The following is a 17,345-nucleotide window of genomic DNA, read 5'->3' as shown; positions in this document are numbered from 1 at the left end:
TGCTATGAAGTGACACTTACACAGCAATAACCTACTCACTGGAGCTCAGTTTCAGTTCAGTAATATCATAGAATCCCTACAGTGCAGAAGGAAGCCATTTGGCCCATCAAGTCTACACCGAACCTCTGAAAGACCACCCAACGTAGGCCCACTCTCCACCCTATCCCTGCAACCCAATAACCCCACCGAGCCATTGGAGACTAAGGGACAATTTAGCATGGCCAATCCACCTAACCTGCACATCTTTGGACTGTGGGAGGAAACTGGAGCACCCGGAGGAAACCCACGCAGACACGCGGAGAAAGTGCAAACTCCAAACACAGTAACCAGAGGTTGGAATTGAACCCAGTCCCTGGCACTGTGAGGCAGCAGTGCTAACCACCGTGCCACCCTCGGCGATTCCTCCAGGGCCACTAAACTTCTGGCCTCATTACAGCCTTGGTCTGAACATGGACAAAAGAGTTGAATTGTAGAAGGTCACGGGTAGATTTGATTATGGTGGTCACAACCATTCTTTTAAAATATAAATTTACAGTATCCATTTCTTTTTAAACCAATTAAGAGGCAATTTAGCGTGGCCAATTCACCTACCTGCACATCTTTTGGGGCTGTGGGGGTGAGACCCACGCAGACACGGGAGAATGTGAAAACTCCACAAGGACAGTGACCCTGAGCCGGGATCGAACCGGGTCCTCGGCGCCGTGGAGAAGCAGTGCTAACCACTGCGCCACCGTGCCGCCCCGAGGTGTTCACAACCATGAGCGGTTCTGTTGGAACATGACTGAAAAACCTGTTTCCAATGGCAGGAGAGTCAATGACTCTTATGGCAATTAGTAAAAGAATCTGGGAACATGAGTTTTGTTTAGTCCACGCAAAGTAATAATAATCTGGAACGCACTGCCTGAAAGAATGGCAGAAGCAGATTCAATATAATAGCAACAAGTTTGTGACCAACCGCAAATGCAGACGCCGAAAGAGGATTTCTTTCCATAGTCATCAGGGACAGAGTTTGTCACCTTTGTCCCAGGAGAGAGGCGGCAAGAGTTTCCTCAAGTACAGCTGGAAAGAGAGACATGTCGCTGAATCCCTTCATCTTGCACTCAGCTCCAAATCCCAAGCGAATCCTAACTGGTGAAAGTGGGCCTGCAGTGGACGGTAGCGGAGATCCCATTAGCGAAACTCGTAACTTACATGTCGTGAAAACATGTTGAAGGGAGCACATTACACAGCTCCACCTCAAAAGTGAATTTGAGCGCAGGATGGAGTGTGCTAAATGTGCGAGAGGAAATCCTTACACACCGCTGCGGATTCAAAGATCGTTAACATATCCTCTTCGTAGCAGAAATGCGCACAGGGTCGGTTGCTAAGGCTCATTCTGTGAAAACACATTTCTCGTGGAAATGGATGAAAACATACCAAACGATGGGGCGAGGGGAGATCTCAAGACCACATCATCTATTTGTGCATACATGGCACAATTATAACTGAACTCTAGCACCTTTTCCTCCTTTTATATAAATGGCGATCATTTGAAATTTGGCATTCTTGCATTTGTCCTGAGAGGAAGATGAAAAGCTTCCCAACATCTTTTCAACCACATCAGGAAGACTGTGTTGAAGCAGAGTTGTTTAAGCCGGCAAATGGAACATCTACCACTGCCAGTTTGCAGCATGCACACCCATCAACAGTTTGTTTGCAAGGTGCAAGTAATTTTGCAATATGATCAATTACCTTTGAAAAAAAGCAGCACTAGATGAACCTTCCACAGGTGATCGCGCAACGTAGAAATGGGTAACGGTCTGTCAGCCCCTCGAACCTATTCTGCCATTCATTTAGATCATGGCCAATTGGTATCTTAACTTAAGGGGCAGCACGGTGGCGCAGTGGGTTAGCCCTGCTGCCCCACGACGCCGAGGTCCCAGGTTTGATCCCGGCTCTGGGTCACTCAGTGTGGAGTTTGCACATTCTCCCCACGTGTGCAGTGTAGGTGGATTGGTCACGCTAAATTGCCCCATAATTGAAAAAAAAATGTGATTAGCCTGCCTTGGTTCCATATTCCAGAGTTCCATTATTCAATAACAATTAATGCTGAGTTTGCAAATGTTCCATCGACTTCCCCAGCTTCCAGATCTTTTTGAGTGACAGTGTTCCACGTTACCACTACTCACTGGTCATTGTAATCCCATGATTTTTGTATTGCTACTGACAGGCAGCCGGTGAGAGATTAAGTATCTTAACCATTAGTACCTGGCTGCAGTACTAAATGTCCCAACAGGTCAACGTGCTGTGTCCAATGTGTGGGTAATGAGAGTTGGTGTCCTGATTTTTGTGTGTTTGCTTCTTATGTGCAGTTTACACTGCTGGCTAGCAACAATGCTAAAAGTCAATGCAATGTGCAAGTCTCTCCTAGTCAGTAGACAGCCTCTCCAACAGCAAGTTCTCAGCTGTGTCTCCTCACGGAAACACAGAAACCAGGTCCCCCGTGGCTCCAGATCAATGCCTCAGAGGAACGCAAAGGATGTTTGGGCCCCCAGACATGTTGTGCGTGGGTCCCCCGACACGTGACCATGCCCTGGTGCTCATGAACCCAATTCCCAGCTGTGGGCAAATGCATGTGGACACTTTGGGAGTTGACGGCTATGGAAATAACCCTGGAAAAAAAATATGGAGTGAACGCTAATACAATCCTGGATCAGACCCCAACATTTGCTAGGATTCCAGTCAGGAACCTCAATCATTTTTTTTAATTTGTAAAAATGTGGGGAAAGGATATTTCGCTTCAGGAGTGATCTGACGCATAAATAGGGATACGGTATATTAAAACAAACTTTATTAACACAATATTAAACTGCCTTCACATCACAGAAATATAGCTTACAATTAACATTTAAACAATGCGTAACAAAAAGAAACGCTAACTTCTAACTGACACCTTTATTTCCAATCAAGCAAACCCCATCACAGGTCAAAAATCACTTTTAAATAGAGGTAGCAAATGCAGGATTACTTGCCAATCTTTGGATAGAGAGATCTTTTGAGCTTGAAGAGAGGTAGATCCTGTCAGATTAATGCTCAATCTCTGACAGCCTTCTACAGAAGCTGCTGTTCACCTCACAGCCAAAGCTAACTAAAAACTCTGCCTGCTACTGCCCTGGCTCCTCCCAGTAATTACATCATCCCCCATTTACTTAAATCCCACAACCTACTTGTTTAGGTTTAAACACAATGTCTCTAATTAACCCAGTTTGGCCCCCATTTGTAAACATACAGGTTGGAAAGAAGGATATTCCTACTTTTACAACATCTTAATTGCATCTTCTGCAGCCACGGAGCTGTATTTCTTTTAAATCGGGATTTAAAAAATATCTGACTGCAGCAGATATAGACACATCCTAACCCAGGCTTTTAAAAACATTACTACACCAGATACCAATTTGAATATTCATCACAAATCCAAAGGTGGACCAATGCCCAACTCTTGACATGTTTCTGGCATCTCCTGCAACCAAGCTGCTGCCAAATGTAATGCTCTGTATTCCTTTGGATCCATCCAGGTAGGCTGAGAGGGGGACCCGTATATTTGAGCAATCCAGGGTCTCTAAAGATTTTGCCCAGGTTTGCATCTGGGAGAGGATACTCCAATATCACTGAACAAAGAGTGGGCCACCAGGAAACAAACCATCGCTTCAGGAAACGGATTGCAGTCAGAGGGAGTATCTGGCCCATGATCCACAAGTGTGCTGAAACACCAAGGGGCAAAAAACATTTGTTGGGGTGGTATACAGACCACCAAACCGCAGTGGTAATATTGGAATAGCATTAGACAGCAAATCAGGAGATGCGTGTGATAAAGGAACATATGTGAATATGGGTGGATGTAATCGGCATATAGATTGGGGGAGACAATTTAGTCACAGTACAAGAGAGGGGGAATTTCTGGAGTGTACAAGGGATGGTTTTCTGGGCCAATACTTTAAGGAACCAACAAGGGAACAGGCCATCTTTGACTGGATTTTGTTTATTGTGAAAAATATTTTTCTGTGAGCAGCTCAACAGATCATTATGTATATGAAAAGAAAAGAAAAGAAAATACATAATAGGGCAACACAAGGTACACAAAGTAACTACATAAACACCGGCATTGGGTGAAGCATACAGGGGTGTAGTGTTAATGGAGTCAGTTCATAAGAGGGTCGTTTAGGAGATTCGTAACAACGGGGAAGCTGTTTTTGAGTCTGTTCATGCGTGTTCTCAGACTTCTGTATCTCCTGCCCGATGGAAGAAGTTGGAAGAGTGAGTAAGCCGGCTGGGAGGGGTCTTTGATTATGTTGCACGCTTTCCCCAGGCAGCGGGAGGTGTAGATGGAATCAATGGATGGGAGGCAGGTTTGTGTGATGGACTGGGCTGTGTTCACGATTCTCTGAAGTTTCTTGCGGCCGTGGGCCTTGGGCAGTTGCCATACCAGGCTGTGATGCAGCCCAATAGGATGCTTTCTACGGTGCATCTGTAAAAGTTGGAAAGAGTTAATCTGGACATGCCAAATTTCCTTAGTTTCCTAAGGAAGTATAGGCGCTGTTGTGCACTCCTGGTGGTAGCGTCGCTATGGGTGGACCAAGACAGACTGGGTGTTGTGCAATGAGAACGGATTAGTTGGCAATCTAGTTTTGAGAGAACACTTGGGGATGAGTGACCATAATATGGTGGAAGTTTTTTTCATGGTGGATAGTGAGGTAGTTGACTCTGAGACCAGGAACCTGAACCTCAATAAAGGTAACCATGATGGTATGAGACAGGAGTTGGCTATGATGGACAGGGACACATTATTGAAAGGAAAGACAATGGACAGGTACTCAAGGGAAGAATAGGTGAACTCCAAAAGCAGTTTATTCCCCGGAAGGGTTTTTAGTTCAGATGGACAGCATGGTCAGTGCAGGCTTGGGAGGGCCTGTGGTGCAATTTTCTTTCTTCTTTGTTTGGCACAAGAGTAGAAAAGGAGCTGTGGCCAAACAATGGCTTACAAGGGAAATTAGAGATAGTATTACATACAAATTAGCAAGAGAAAGCAAGAGACCAGAGGACAGGGAACAGTTTAAAATTCAGGCAGACCAAGGGATTGATTAAGACAGGGAAAATAGAGTATGAAAGTAAGCTAGTGGGGAAATGGAGGGGGGGGGGGGGGGAGAGAGAGAAGAGAGAGAGAGAGAGAGAGAGAGAGAGAGAGAGAGAGAGAGAGAGAGAGAGAGAGAGAGAGAGAGAGAGAGAGAGAGAGAGAGAGAGAGAGAGGGGTGGGATCAGTTTATTGAACTTGATGATCAACCATGATCATGATGAATGGTGGAGCAGGCTCGAAGGGCTGAATGGTCTCCTCTTGCTCCTATTTTCTAAGTATTTTTCTATTTCTTCATGGCTCATCTTCAATAAAAAATGCACGAGGACTTTACGAAAGATAGGAATAGCTGGTTCAGAACCAGAGGGTACATACTCCTGGATTATGTTCTTCAGTGAAATATCGGGCTGCCAGAGTGACCACCAGTACATAAAGGAAGTGGCATTTACTTACTAGACACCAGTGAACAAAAAGAAAATCTAACTTACACAAGATTGTACGGCATAAGAGACAGCTACACAGTCCCTGCTTCCACATTTATTATCATGACTGATCTTCCAGCTGAACTCTACAGGTCCACCCCAACCATGTAGCCCACGATTCCCTTCGTGTCCAACGATCGACCACAGCCGTGATTATATTCAACAACTCGAGGATTCTCAGCTCAGTGGGTGAGAGAATTCCAAAGATTCACAACCCTCAAAGTGAAGGTGTTTCTCATCTCAGTTGTAAATGGTTCTGCATTATCCACCACCTCCAAATCTGGACTCCAGCCAGGGTAAAACAGCCCCACAGCATTGAACCCTTTCAGGCCCGCTCAGGATTTTAGTGAAAATAATTGGACCAAAACAAATGGGCTGAAAAGGCCCCTTTCTGTTCGGTCAGATCCCAATCCTATGACCACAAGGAACATCGCGGTCTCCTGATGTCCAGAGGATAAAATCCCTCATCCAAAATTGCAGATGCACACACATTACTGCAGGTCCAGCCATACAAGTCTTGTGAAACTGCCTCTATAACAAAGAGCTTCAGAAGATACTTCAATCCAATAAATACTGCACAACTCCACATGTTTTGTTACTTTACGCCGTATACTCAGATTAAATGTACCAATTTGGTTCCAGGTGATCACAAACACATGCAGTTTATGGTTTTCGAAGGACTGATGCAGACCACCTCAAACGCAGTTGGATAAAAGCCTGGTTTTCATTATGTGGAAGGAATTTTGCTCTTCAGATCCTGCTCTCCTGCAGTCGCACAGCAAGCCAGATGTGTATGCAGGTGTTCCCACCACCACCACCACCCACCACAACTGCCAGCTCTCGGGTCTCATTTCTCATTCACCGGGCCTCAACTTGGCAACTCCACAAACACAAATAGAAGACATTGTGCTTCTATTTTGAGTGCTCCGCACAATCCTGTTATTACTTGCCTCATCAGCACAGGGGTGAAGCTTGCATGCGCAACAGAGAGATCTCAACTGTGGACGATAAATGATTAACAACTCAGTTACCTTTAAATAAGTATTTACACCTTCCATCACTTAGGGTGAATCCTGTTAATGACACCTAATGTCATGATTTTCTTTGTGAATACCTGCTCTATGCAAACTGACCGAGGGAGTGGATAAATGCACAATCAATGCCTACTGATTGTGTCGCTCGTCTGGAATCAGCGTGCAGTCCAGGCTGTACAAAGAACAAAGAAGAACAAAGAAAAGTACAGCACAGGAACAGGCCCTTCAGCCCTCCAAGCCTACGCCAACCATGCTGCCCGTCTAAACTAAAATCTTCTACACTTCCTTGGTCCGTATCCCTCTATTCCCATCATATTCATGTATTTGTCAAGATGCCCCTTAAATGTCACTATCGTCCCTGCTCCCACCACCTCCTCCGGCAGCGAGTTCCAGGCACCCACTACCCTCTGTGTAAAAAAACCGGCCTCGCACGTCTCCTCTAAACCTTGCCCCTCGCACCTTAAAGCTATGCCCCCTAGTAATTGACCCCTCTACCCTGGGGAAAAGTCTATGACTATCCACTCGGCCCTCATAATTTTGTAAACCTCTATCAGGTCGCCCCTCAACCTCCTTCATTCCAGTGCGAACAAACCGAGTTTATTCAATGTCTCCAATCCAATACCTTTCCTGTCACCAATGGCACAAAGCGAGGCTCCATTGGGTTTGCCATCCACTCAGAGGCTATGCTCATGAATTCACTCATAGGCCCAAACATGGGACCACACACCGAGTCCAGGACACACGGCAAACTCTTCAATCTGCAAAGACCCAAGGCTCACACTAAGGTCACAGGCCAGCTGCTAAGTGAACTCTCGCTTGCTGATGATTGTGCTGTCAGATCGCCTGCTCCGGGCACCACCAGCTGATTGTAACCCAAGCTCCAGATCACCTTGGCTTACAACAAGCCCGAAACAGGCAGGTCGTTCACCAGCCGGTCCCGGCCACCAACTCCCAATCAACAACACACTCCTGAACCCAGTTCTGAACGTGCTGCTATCTTGGGGGTATCCTCGCCATCACCAAGCTGGATGACAAAATCATTCATCAGCTGCAAAACAAGCTCAGCATTCAGCAGACACACCCACAGGATTGTGAGAGAGATTGGGGGCGCACCTCAAAACAAAGATAAAAGTCTCATCAGGCAGTAATTCTGACATCACTGCTCTACGCTGGGGCAATACCAGGTTAAATATAAGACACATTCCGAGGGAAAAGTGGCAGAAGAGAAACTACCATCAAACTTGCCATGAAATTACTTTCCCATGCATACGGGTGGCACAATAGCACATTGGTTAGCACTGTTTCTTCACAGCGCCAGGGACCCAGGTTCGATTTCCACTTGGGTCACTGTCTGTGCGGAGTCTGCACCTTCCCCCAGTGTCTGCATGGATTTCCTCCGGGTGCTCCGGTTTCCTCCCACAAGTCCCGAAAGATGTGCTTGTTAGGCGAATTGGACATTCTGAATTCTCCTCCAGTGTACCGGAATGTGGCGACTAGGGGATTTTCACAGTAACCTCATTGCAGTGTTAATGTATGCCTACTTGTGACACTAATAAAGGTCATTATTATAAAAGTAATTGCAAGACATTCTCACACACCACCACCCATGCAATCTAACCATCCTATGACCTACCAGAGTGGAGATTGGCCCCTCACTCAAACCCTGAAATTGTTTTAAAAAGCTGACAATCCCAGTGCGGCACTGAGGGACTGAACTGTTAGGAGGCACACCCCCCCCCCACCCCCTCCCCCTCTCGCTCTCAAGATAGCCATTAAACCAAGCCCTTCAAACGATTGTGAAAGATCCAGTGGGAGTATTTCACGAAGAACGGTGGAGCTTATTCCAGGCCATACACATGGCAAAACTACACATTTAGTAAAAGTTGAATTCCTACTTGAATTAATGTATTTTATTCGTAATAAGTTTCTTTTTAAAAAAAACAAAATAACTGGGCAATCGGTCTAGAGATGTTGATCGCGGGATTGACCAAGAATGCCTGGAATAAACTCCACCGTTCTTAATGAAATGCTCCCATGAGTTTTTTCACATTCATTTGACAGGCTTGGCTTAATGGCTCACTTGAGCTCCCGGGATAAAAGCAAACAGTTAAGGATCTGACACTGGCATAGCTTCAAAGGGGCTGAATGGCATTCTTCTGTGCAGCCATTTTTCGTGATTTTGACGTCAAAAATAGGCTTACCGGCAAATTAAACACACCAGTGGAACATCACTGCAACAATTCACCTGGTGTCTGCGGGGTCAAGATGTTAACCTGCTTTTTGGAGCAGGCCAGAGGGACACTAAGTTAAAGTATGTGGGACAGCCATCAAGTGTCTGCATTTTCTGACTGCCCATCATTAGTGACCAGGTTCCACCATATCCTCAGGTTATTCACAGCTAGCTGCTACACACTCAATTTACATATGATGCTCATGTGGGACCTGCAGTGGTCATATAGATCAAACAATTTACAGTGCAGAAGGAGGCTATTGGGCCCATCGAGTCTGCACCGACCCATGGAAAGATCACCCTACGTAAGCCCACACTTCCACCTTATCCCCTTAACCCCATCTAACCTTTTTGGACACTAAGAGCAATTTAGCATGACCAATCCACCGAGCCTGCACATCTATGGACTGTGGGAGGAAACCGGAGCACCCGGAGGAAACCCACGCAGACACGGGGAGAACGTGCGGACTCCGCACAGTGACCCAGCGGGGAATCGAACCTGGGACCCTGGAGCTGTGAAGCAACTGCGCTCACCATTGTGCTACCGTGCCGCCAATTCTGACTTACATAAGAACATAAGAACTAGGAGCAGGATTAGGCCATCTGGCCCCTCGAGCCTGCTCTGCCATTCAATGAGATCATGGCTGATCTTTTGTGGACTCAGCTCCACTTTCCAGCCCGAACACCATAACCCTTAATCCCTTTATTCTTCAAAAAAACTATCTATCTTTACCTTAAAAACATTTAATGAAGGAGCCTCAACTGCTTCACTGGGCAAGGAATTCCATAGATTCACAACCTTTTGGGTGAGGAAGTTCCTCCTCAGCTCAGTCCTAAATCTACTTCCCCTTATTTTGACGCTATGTCCCCTAGTTCTGCTGTCACCCGCCAGTGGAAACAACCTGCCCACATCTATCTTATATATTCCCTTCATAATTTTAAATGTTTCTATAAGATCCCCCCCTCATCCTTCAAAATTCCAACGAGTACAGTCCCAGTCTACTCAACCTCTCCTCATAATCCAACCCCTTCAGCTCTGGGATTAACCTAGTGAATCTCCTCTGCACACCCTCCAGTGCCAGTACGTCCTTTCTCAAGTAAGGAGACCAAAACTGAACACAATATTCCAGGTGTGGCCTCACTAAACCTTATACAATTGCAACATAACCTCCCTAGTCTTAAACTCCATCCCTCCAGCAATGAAGGACAAAATTCCATTTGCCTTCTTAATCACCTGTTGCACCTGTAAACCAACTTTCTATGACTCATGCACTAGCACACCTAGGTCGCTCTGCACAGCGGCATACTTTAATATTTTATCGTTTAAATAATAATCCCGTTTGCTGTTATTCCTACCAAAATGGATAACCTCTCATTTGTCAACATTGTATTCCATCTGCCAGACCCTAGCCCATTCACTTAACCTATCCAAATCACTCTGCAGACTTCCAGTATCCTCTGCACTTTTCGCTTTACCACTCATCTTAGTGTCATCTGCAAACTTGGACACATTGCCCTTGGTCCCCAACTCCAAATCATCTATGTAAATTGTGAACAATTGTGGGCCCAACACGGATCCCTGAGGGACACCACTAGCTACTGATTGCCAACCAGAGAAACACCCATTAATCCCCACTCTTTGCTTTCTATTAATTAACCAATCCTCTATCCATGCTACTACTTTACCCTTAATGCCATGCATCTTTATCTTATGCAGCAATCTTTTTGTGGCACCTTGTCAAAGGCTTTCTGGAAATCCAGATATACCACATCCATTGGCTCCCCGTTATCTACTGCACTGGTAATGTCCTCAAAAAATCCCACTAAATTAGTTAGGCACGACCTGCCCTTTATGAACCCATGCTGCGTCTGCCCAATGGGGCAATTTCTATCCAGATGCCTCGCTATTTCTTCCTTGATGATAGATTCCAACATCTTCCCTACTACCGAAGTTAAGCTCACTGGCCTATAATTTCCTGCTCTCTGCCTACCTCCTTTTTTAAACAGTGGTGTCACGTTTGCTAATTTCCAATCCACCGGGACCACCCCAGAGTCTAGTGAATTTTGGTAAATCATCACTAGTGCATCTGCAATTTCCCTAGCCATCTCTTTTAGCACTCCGGGATGCATTCCATCAGGGCCAGGAGACTTGTCTACCTTTAGCCCCATTAGCTTGCCCATCACTACCTCCTTAGTGATAACAATCCTCTCAAGGTCCTCACCTGTCATAGCCTCATTTCTATCAGTCACTGGCATGTTATTTGTGTCTTCCACTGTGAAGACCGACCCAAAAAACCTGTTCAGTTCCTCAGCCATTTCCTCATCTCCCATTATTAAAACTCCCTTCTCATCCTCTAAAGGGCCAATATTTACCTTAGCCATTCTTTTTTGTTTTATATATTTGTAAAAACTTTTACTGTCTGTTTTTATATTCTGAACAAGTTTACTCTCATACTCTATCTTACTCTTCTTTATAGCTTTTTTAGTAGCTTTCTGTTGCCCCCTAAAGATTTCCCAGTCCTCTAGTCTCCCACCAATCTTTGCCACTTTGTATGCTTTTTCCTTCAATTTGATACTCTCCCTTATTTCCTTAGATATCCACGGTCGATTTTCCCTCTTTCTGCCGACCTTCCTTTTTGTTGGTATAAACCTTTGCTGAGCACTGTGAAAAATCGCTTGGAAGGTTCTCCACTGTTTCACCATAAAGTCTTTGCTCCCAGTCTACCTTAGCTAGTTCTTCTCTCATCCCATTGTAATCTCCTTAGTTTAAACACAATACACTAGTATTTGATTTTACCTTCCCACCCTCCATCTGTATTTTAAATTCCACCATATTGTGATCGCTCCTTCCGAGAAGGTCCCTAACTATGAGATCATGAATCAATCCGATCTCATTACACAGGACAAGATCTAGGACCGCTTGTTCCCTCGTAGGTTCCATTACATACTGTTCTAGGAAACTATCGCGGATACATTCTATAAACGCCTCCTCAAGGTTGCCTTGACCGACCTGGTTAAACCAATCGACATGTAGATTAAAATCCCCCATGATAACTGCTGTACCATTTCTACATGCATTGGTTATTTCTTTGTTTATTACCTGCCCCACCATAATGTTACTATTTGGTGGCCGATAGACTACCCCTATCAGTGACTTTTTCGCCTTACTATTCCTGATTTCCACCCAAATGGATTCAACCTTATCCTCCATAGCACCGATGTCATCCCTTACTATTGCCCGGATGTCATCCTTAAAAAACAGAGCAACACCACCTCCCTTATCATCCACTCTGTCCTTCCGAATAGTTTGATACCCTCAGATGTTTAACTCCCAGTCGTGACCATCCTTTAACCATGTTTCAGTAATGGCCACTAAATCATAGTCATTCATGATGATTTGCGCCATCAACTCATTTACTTTATTCCGAATACTACGAGCATTCAGGTAAAGTACACTTATGTTGGTTTTTTTTACCTCCGTTTTGAATCTTAACATCTCCAGTTTTATTCCTTGTGGACTTGTGAGTCCATTAATGATGAAATTAAAAGTATGCTTCCCACTACATGCTTTTGCGCATGCAATGATCACTTCTGAGACACCTGTTCGAACAGTTTTTACCTGAAAGTCGCACCTCCAACTTCCTTTTTGATAACTTGACCAGCGGAGGTTTGCAGTAGAACACTTGTTGGATTCTTGTTTACTTGTGCGAGCGATACTTTTGTTACCAAAGTTACAGCACCTGGTTATAGAAAGCAATGTTTATTCTTTTGAGCAGGTAACAGGTCTCACCTGGAATACACGGCAGATGAATTGTCAGCGCAATAATATGCGTGTATATTTTGGCACTTTCAAGGCAAATTGCAATATACTGGACTTGCGAATAAACGAGAAGGAAACATTTGCCAAAATACTTGCATTTAAACAACATCCAACACAACCCGAGACATAACAACCCAAGTACTTTGTCCAAGTCCAGTCCAGATGGTACCATGGGAATCACAGCAGCAGGTTTACACAGCAAGATCCCACAAACAGCAACAAACAACCTACCAGATAATCTGCTTTAGGTGTCAATCAGGGCACTGTGGGGAACTTTTAAATAGCAGCACAGGATCTTTTACACTAATTCAAGAGGGAAGACCCATCAGTTTAACCTGTCAAAAGGCCAGCGCCTCCAACTGTGCAGTACCGCAACATCGGAACAGGGAGGATCAACCTAGATTTTTGTGCCAAAGTACCAGGTGCAGGGTTTGAATCCACAGCCTCACCTAGGTGAGAATGCCCGTATTGAGCTACAGCTGAACCTCAACAGGACCAGGCTTGGCTACAATGGCAGAGTGAACACCTCTGGCATGGTCGCAGTACACACAAAGTATGCAGAAACATTGTGCAAACAATTAGTTTTGTAGCATTTATATATCAGAGACCACCATGTTGCAATGCAATGTCAATAATTATTTTTCACAGTCAATTAAATTTTGTCTGTATGAATGTGGTGCATATTCTGGCTTGGATTGCTAACCATGTGATACATTTACAAGATTTTTTTTTAAGCTTAGAGTACCCAATTCATTTTTTTTCCAATTAAGGGGCAATTTAGCGTGGCCAATCCACCTAGCCTGCACATAAGAACTAGGGGCAGGAGTAGGCCATCAGGCCCCTCGAGCCTGCTCCGCCATTCAATGAGATCATGGCTGATCTTTTGTGGACTCAGTTCCACTTTCCGGCCCGAACACCATAACCCTTAATCCCTTTTTTCAACATCTTTGGGTTGTGGGGGCAAAACCCACGCAGATATGGGGAGAATGTACAAACTCCACACGGACAGTGACCCAGAGCCGGGATCGAACCTGGGACCTCGGCGCCGTGAGGCAGCAGTGCTAACCCACTCCGCCACCATGCTGCCCCATTTGAAATGAAATGAAAATCGCTTATTGTCAGGAGTAGGCTTCAATGAAGTTACTGTGAAAACCCCTTAGTCGCCACATTCCGGCGCCTGTTCGGGGAGGCTGTTACGGGAATCGAACCGTGCTGCTGGCCTGCCTTGGTCTGCTTTCAAAGTCAGCGATTTAGCACAGTGTGCTAAACTTTGCAAGATGGTTAATCGTGACCAGTCATTTTCACAAACCAAAATAACCGACTGCGGGGTGCGAGAATTCAGATTGTAACTGAATTGTCATTTTCCTGAACATTACATTGGCTGATGCATATCAGAATCACGGAGAGAGGGCATTCAGCCCATTGAGTCGATGCTGGCTCTTTGAAAAAGGTACCCAATTAGTTCCGCCCTCTACACTTACCCTAATTGTTTTTTCCTTACAAGTATTGATCCAATTTTCTTTTGCAAGTTACTTTTGAATCTGCTTCCACCTCCCTTGCAGGCTGTACGCTTCAGATGACGACAACTCACCGAGTAAAATAAATTCCTTATGTCGCCCCCGGTTCTTTTATCAATCACTGTAAATCTGTCCTCTCTGGTTAGACCACTGGAAACAGCACCTTCTTATTTACTCAATCAAATCCTCCTTGATCTTGGGACACCTGTATCAAATCTTGCCTTAACCTGCTCTGCTCCAAGCAGACCAATCCCAGCTCCTCCAGTCTCTCCAAGTGACAGAAGGGTTCCCTCATCTTTGGTGCCATTCTGATAAATGTCTGCACTCTCTCTGAGGCATTGACATCCTTCTTAAAAACTTAGTTTGACAAATTGAACGCAATACTCCAACTGCAGCCGCACCAATGGTTTAGGAAAAGTCAGCGTAACCTATTTACTTTTGCAGTTTATTCCTCTAGCAGCAATGAAGCCAGTAATCTCTCGTGCCTTGCGGAGGCAGTGGTGTATTGGGATCGTCACTGGACGAGTAATCCACAGACACAGACTAATGCACTGAGGTTCTGGGTTCGAATCCCACCATGGAAGATGGGGAAATTGGAATTCAATTTTTTTTTTTAAATCTGGAATTACAAGAAAACATTGCTGATTGCCATAAAAACCAATATGGTTCACCTACATCCTTTAGGGAAGGAAATGTGCCCTCTTACCCAGTCTGGCCTACATGCAACTCCAGACTCACGCAGCTTTGACTCTTAATCCCCCCCCCCCCCACTGAAATGGCCCAGTATGCCATTCAGTTCAAGGGCAATTAGGGGATGGCCAACAAATGCTGGCCCAGCCAGTGATGGCCACATCGCAAACTAATTTCAAAATATGTTTAAATGCCATCTACTTAATCTGACAACCACTTTCAAAACCCCTCATTTAGTTCATTATGCTCCTCAAAATTTATCACTTCACACTTTGTATGATTTTACCTGCCACATGTCCGCTAATTTTACCAGTCTGTTCATATCCCCCAGACTGGCTAAATTGCCCCCTTAGTGTCCAAAAGGTGAGGCTGGGTTATGGGGATAGGGTCAGGGCATGGGCCTGGGTGGGGTGCTCTTTCCAAGGGTCGGTGCAGATTTGATGGGCCAAATGGCCTCCTTCTGCACTGTTGAGATTCTTTTTTAAAAATATAAATTTAGAGTACCCAATTATTTTTTTCCAATTAAGGGGCAATTTAGCGTGGCAAATCCATCTAGCCTTCACATCTTTGGGTTGTGGGGGTGAAACTCACGCAGACACGGGGAGAATGTGCAAACTGTAGAGATTCTATGATGCACTCTTAGCACCTTTCTCATTGTTTACATTTCTGAACTTCACACCACCTGCAAACTTCGAAATTATGCCCAGTTTTACCAAGCACCACGTCATTAATGTCAAATCATGAACAGAACAGGAAAATGTTCCAAAATCATTAAAGCACTAAGCCAAGCTTGAAACATCAAAAAACATGCATCACTTGGGACACGAGTGGGGAAGCCTGGGAGAAGAGTCAGAGTCCATTTTTAGCAAGCCAGATCTTTGGCCCATTGAGTACATGCCAGCTCTGGAGAGCAAATTTGGTTGGTTCCATTCCCCCACTGTAACACTGCAGGTGTATTTCCCTCAATTACATGCAAACATTTGAATTAGGAACAGAGTAGGCCACGCGAGCCTGCTCTTCCTTTCATAAGAACATAAGAACTAGGAGCAGGAGTAGGCCATTTGGCCCCTCGAGCCTGCTCCGCCATTCAATTAGATCATGGCTGATCTTTTGTGGACTCAGCTCCACTTTCCGGCCCGAACACCATAACCCTTAATCCCTTTATTCTTCAAAAAACTATCTATCTTTACCTTAAAAACATGTAATGAAGGAGCCTCAACTGCTTCACTGGGCAAGGAATTCCATAGATTCACAACCCTTTGGGTGAAGAAGTTCCTCCTAAACTCAGTCCTAAATCTACTTCCCCTTATTTTGAGGCTATGCCCCCTAGTTCTGCTGTCACCCGCCAGTGGAAACAACCTGCCCGCATCTATCCTATCTATTCCCTTCATAATTTTAAATGTTTCTATAAGATCCCCCTCATCCTTCTAAATTCCACGAGTACAGTCCCAGTCTACTCAACCTCTCCTCATAATCCAACCCCTTCAGGTCTGGGATTAACCTAGTGAATCTCCTCTGCACACCTTCCAGCGCCAGTACGTCCTTTCTCAAGTAAGGAGACCAAAACTGAACACAATACTCCAGGTGTGGCCGCACTAACACCTTATACAATTGCAACATAACCTCCCTAGTCTTAAACTCCATCCCTCTAGCAATGAAGGACAAAATTCCATTTGCCTTCTTAATCACCTGTTGCACTTGTAAACCAACCTTCTGTGACTCATGCACTAGCACACCCAAGTCTCTCTGAACAGCGGCATGCTTTAATATTTTATCGTTTAAATAATAATCCCGTTTGCTGTTATTCCTACCAAAATGGATAACCTCACATTTGTCAACATTGTATTCCATCTGCCAGACCCGAGCCCATTCACTTAACCTATCCAAATCCCTCTGCAGACTTCCAGTATCCTCTGCACTTTTCGCTTTACCACTCATCTTAGTGTCATCTGCAAACTTGGACACATTGCCCTTGGTCCCCAACTCCAAATCATCAATGTAAATTGTGAACAATTGTGGGCCCAACACGGATCCCTGAGGGACACCACTAGCTACTGATTGCCAACCAGAGAAACACCCATTTATCCCAACTCTTTGCTTTCTATTAATTAACCAATCCTCTATCCATGCTACTACTTTACCCTTAATGCTATGCATCTTTATCTTATGCAGCAACCTTTTGTGTGGCACCTTGTCAAAGGCTTTCTGGAAATCCAGATATACCACATCCATCGGCTCCCCGTTATCTACTGCACTGGTAATGTCCTCAAAATTTCACTAAATTAGTTAGGCATGACCTGCCTTTAACGAACCCATGCTGCGTCTGCCCAATGGGACAATTTCTATCCAGATGCCTCGCAATTTCTTCCTTGATGATAGATTCCAGCATCTTCCCTATTACCGAAGTTAAACTCACTGGCCTACAATTTCCTGCTTTCTGCCTACCTCCTTTTTTAAACAGTGGT

General features: G+C 44.9%; 1 protein-coding gene across 1 annotated transcript in view; it reads right to left on the bottom strand.

Moving 5' to 3' along the window:
• LOC119972901 (transcription initiation factor TFIID subunit 4-like) overlaps positions 1 to 17,345 on the bottom strand; it is a 167,494-nt gene that overhangs the window by 120,522 nt on the left and 29,627 nt on the right. The window contains exon 9 of the mRNA XM_038810446.1: positions 12,473 to 12,593. Coding sequence (XP_038666374.1) covers positions 12,473 to 12,593 — 121 coding nt within the window. The remainder of the gene's footprint in view (positions 1 to 12,472; positions 12,594 to 17,345) is intronic.

Source organism: Scyliorhinus canicula, chromosome 10 (assembly GCF_902713615.1).
Source record: "Scyliorhinus canicula chromosome 10, sScyCan1.1, whole genome shotgun sequence".
NCBI lineage: Eukaryota > Metazoa > Chordata > Chondrichthyes > Carcharhiniformes > Scyliorhinidae > Scyliorhinus > Scyliorhinus canicula.
Note: the sequence above shows the minus strand (reverse complement) of the source record. Positions and strands in the feature narration are given on the sequence as shown.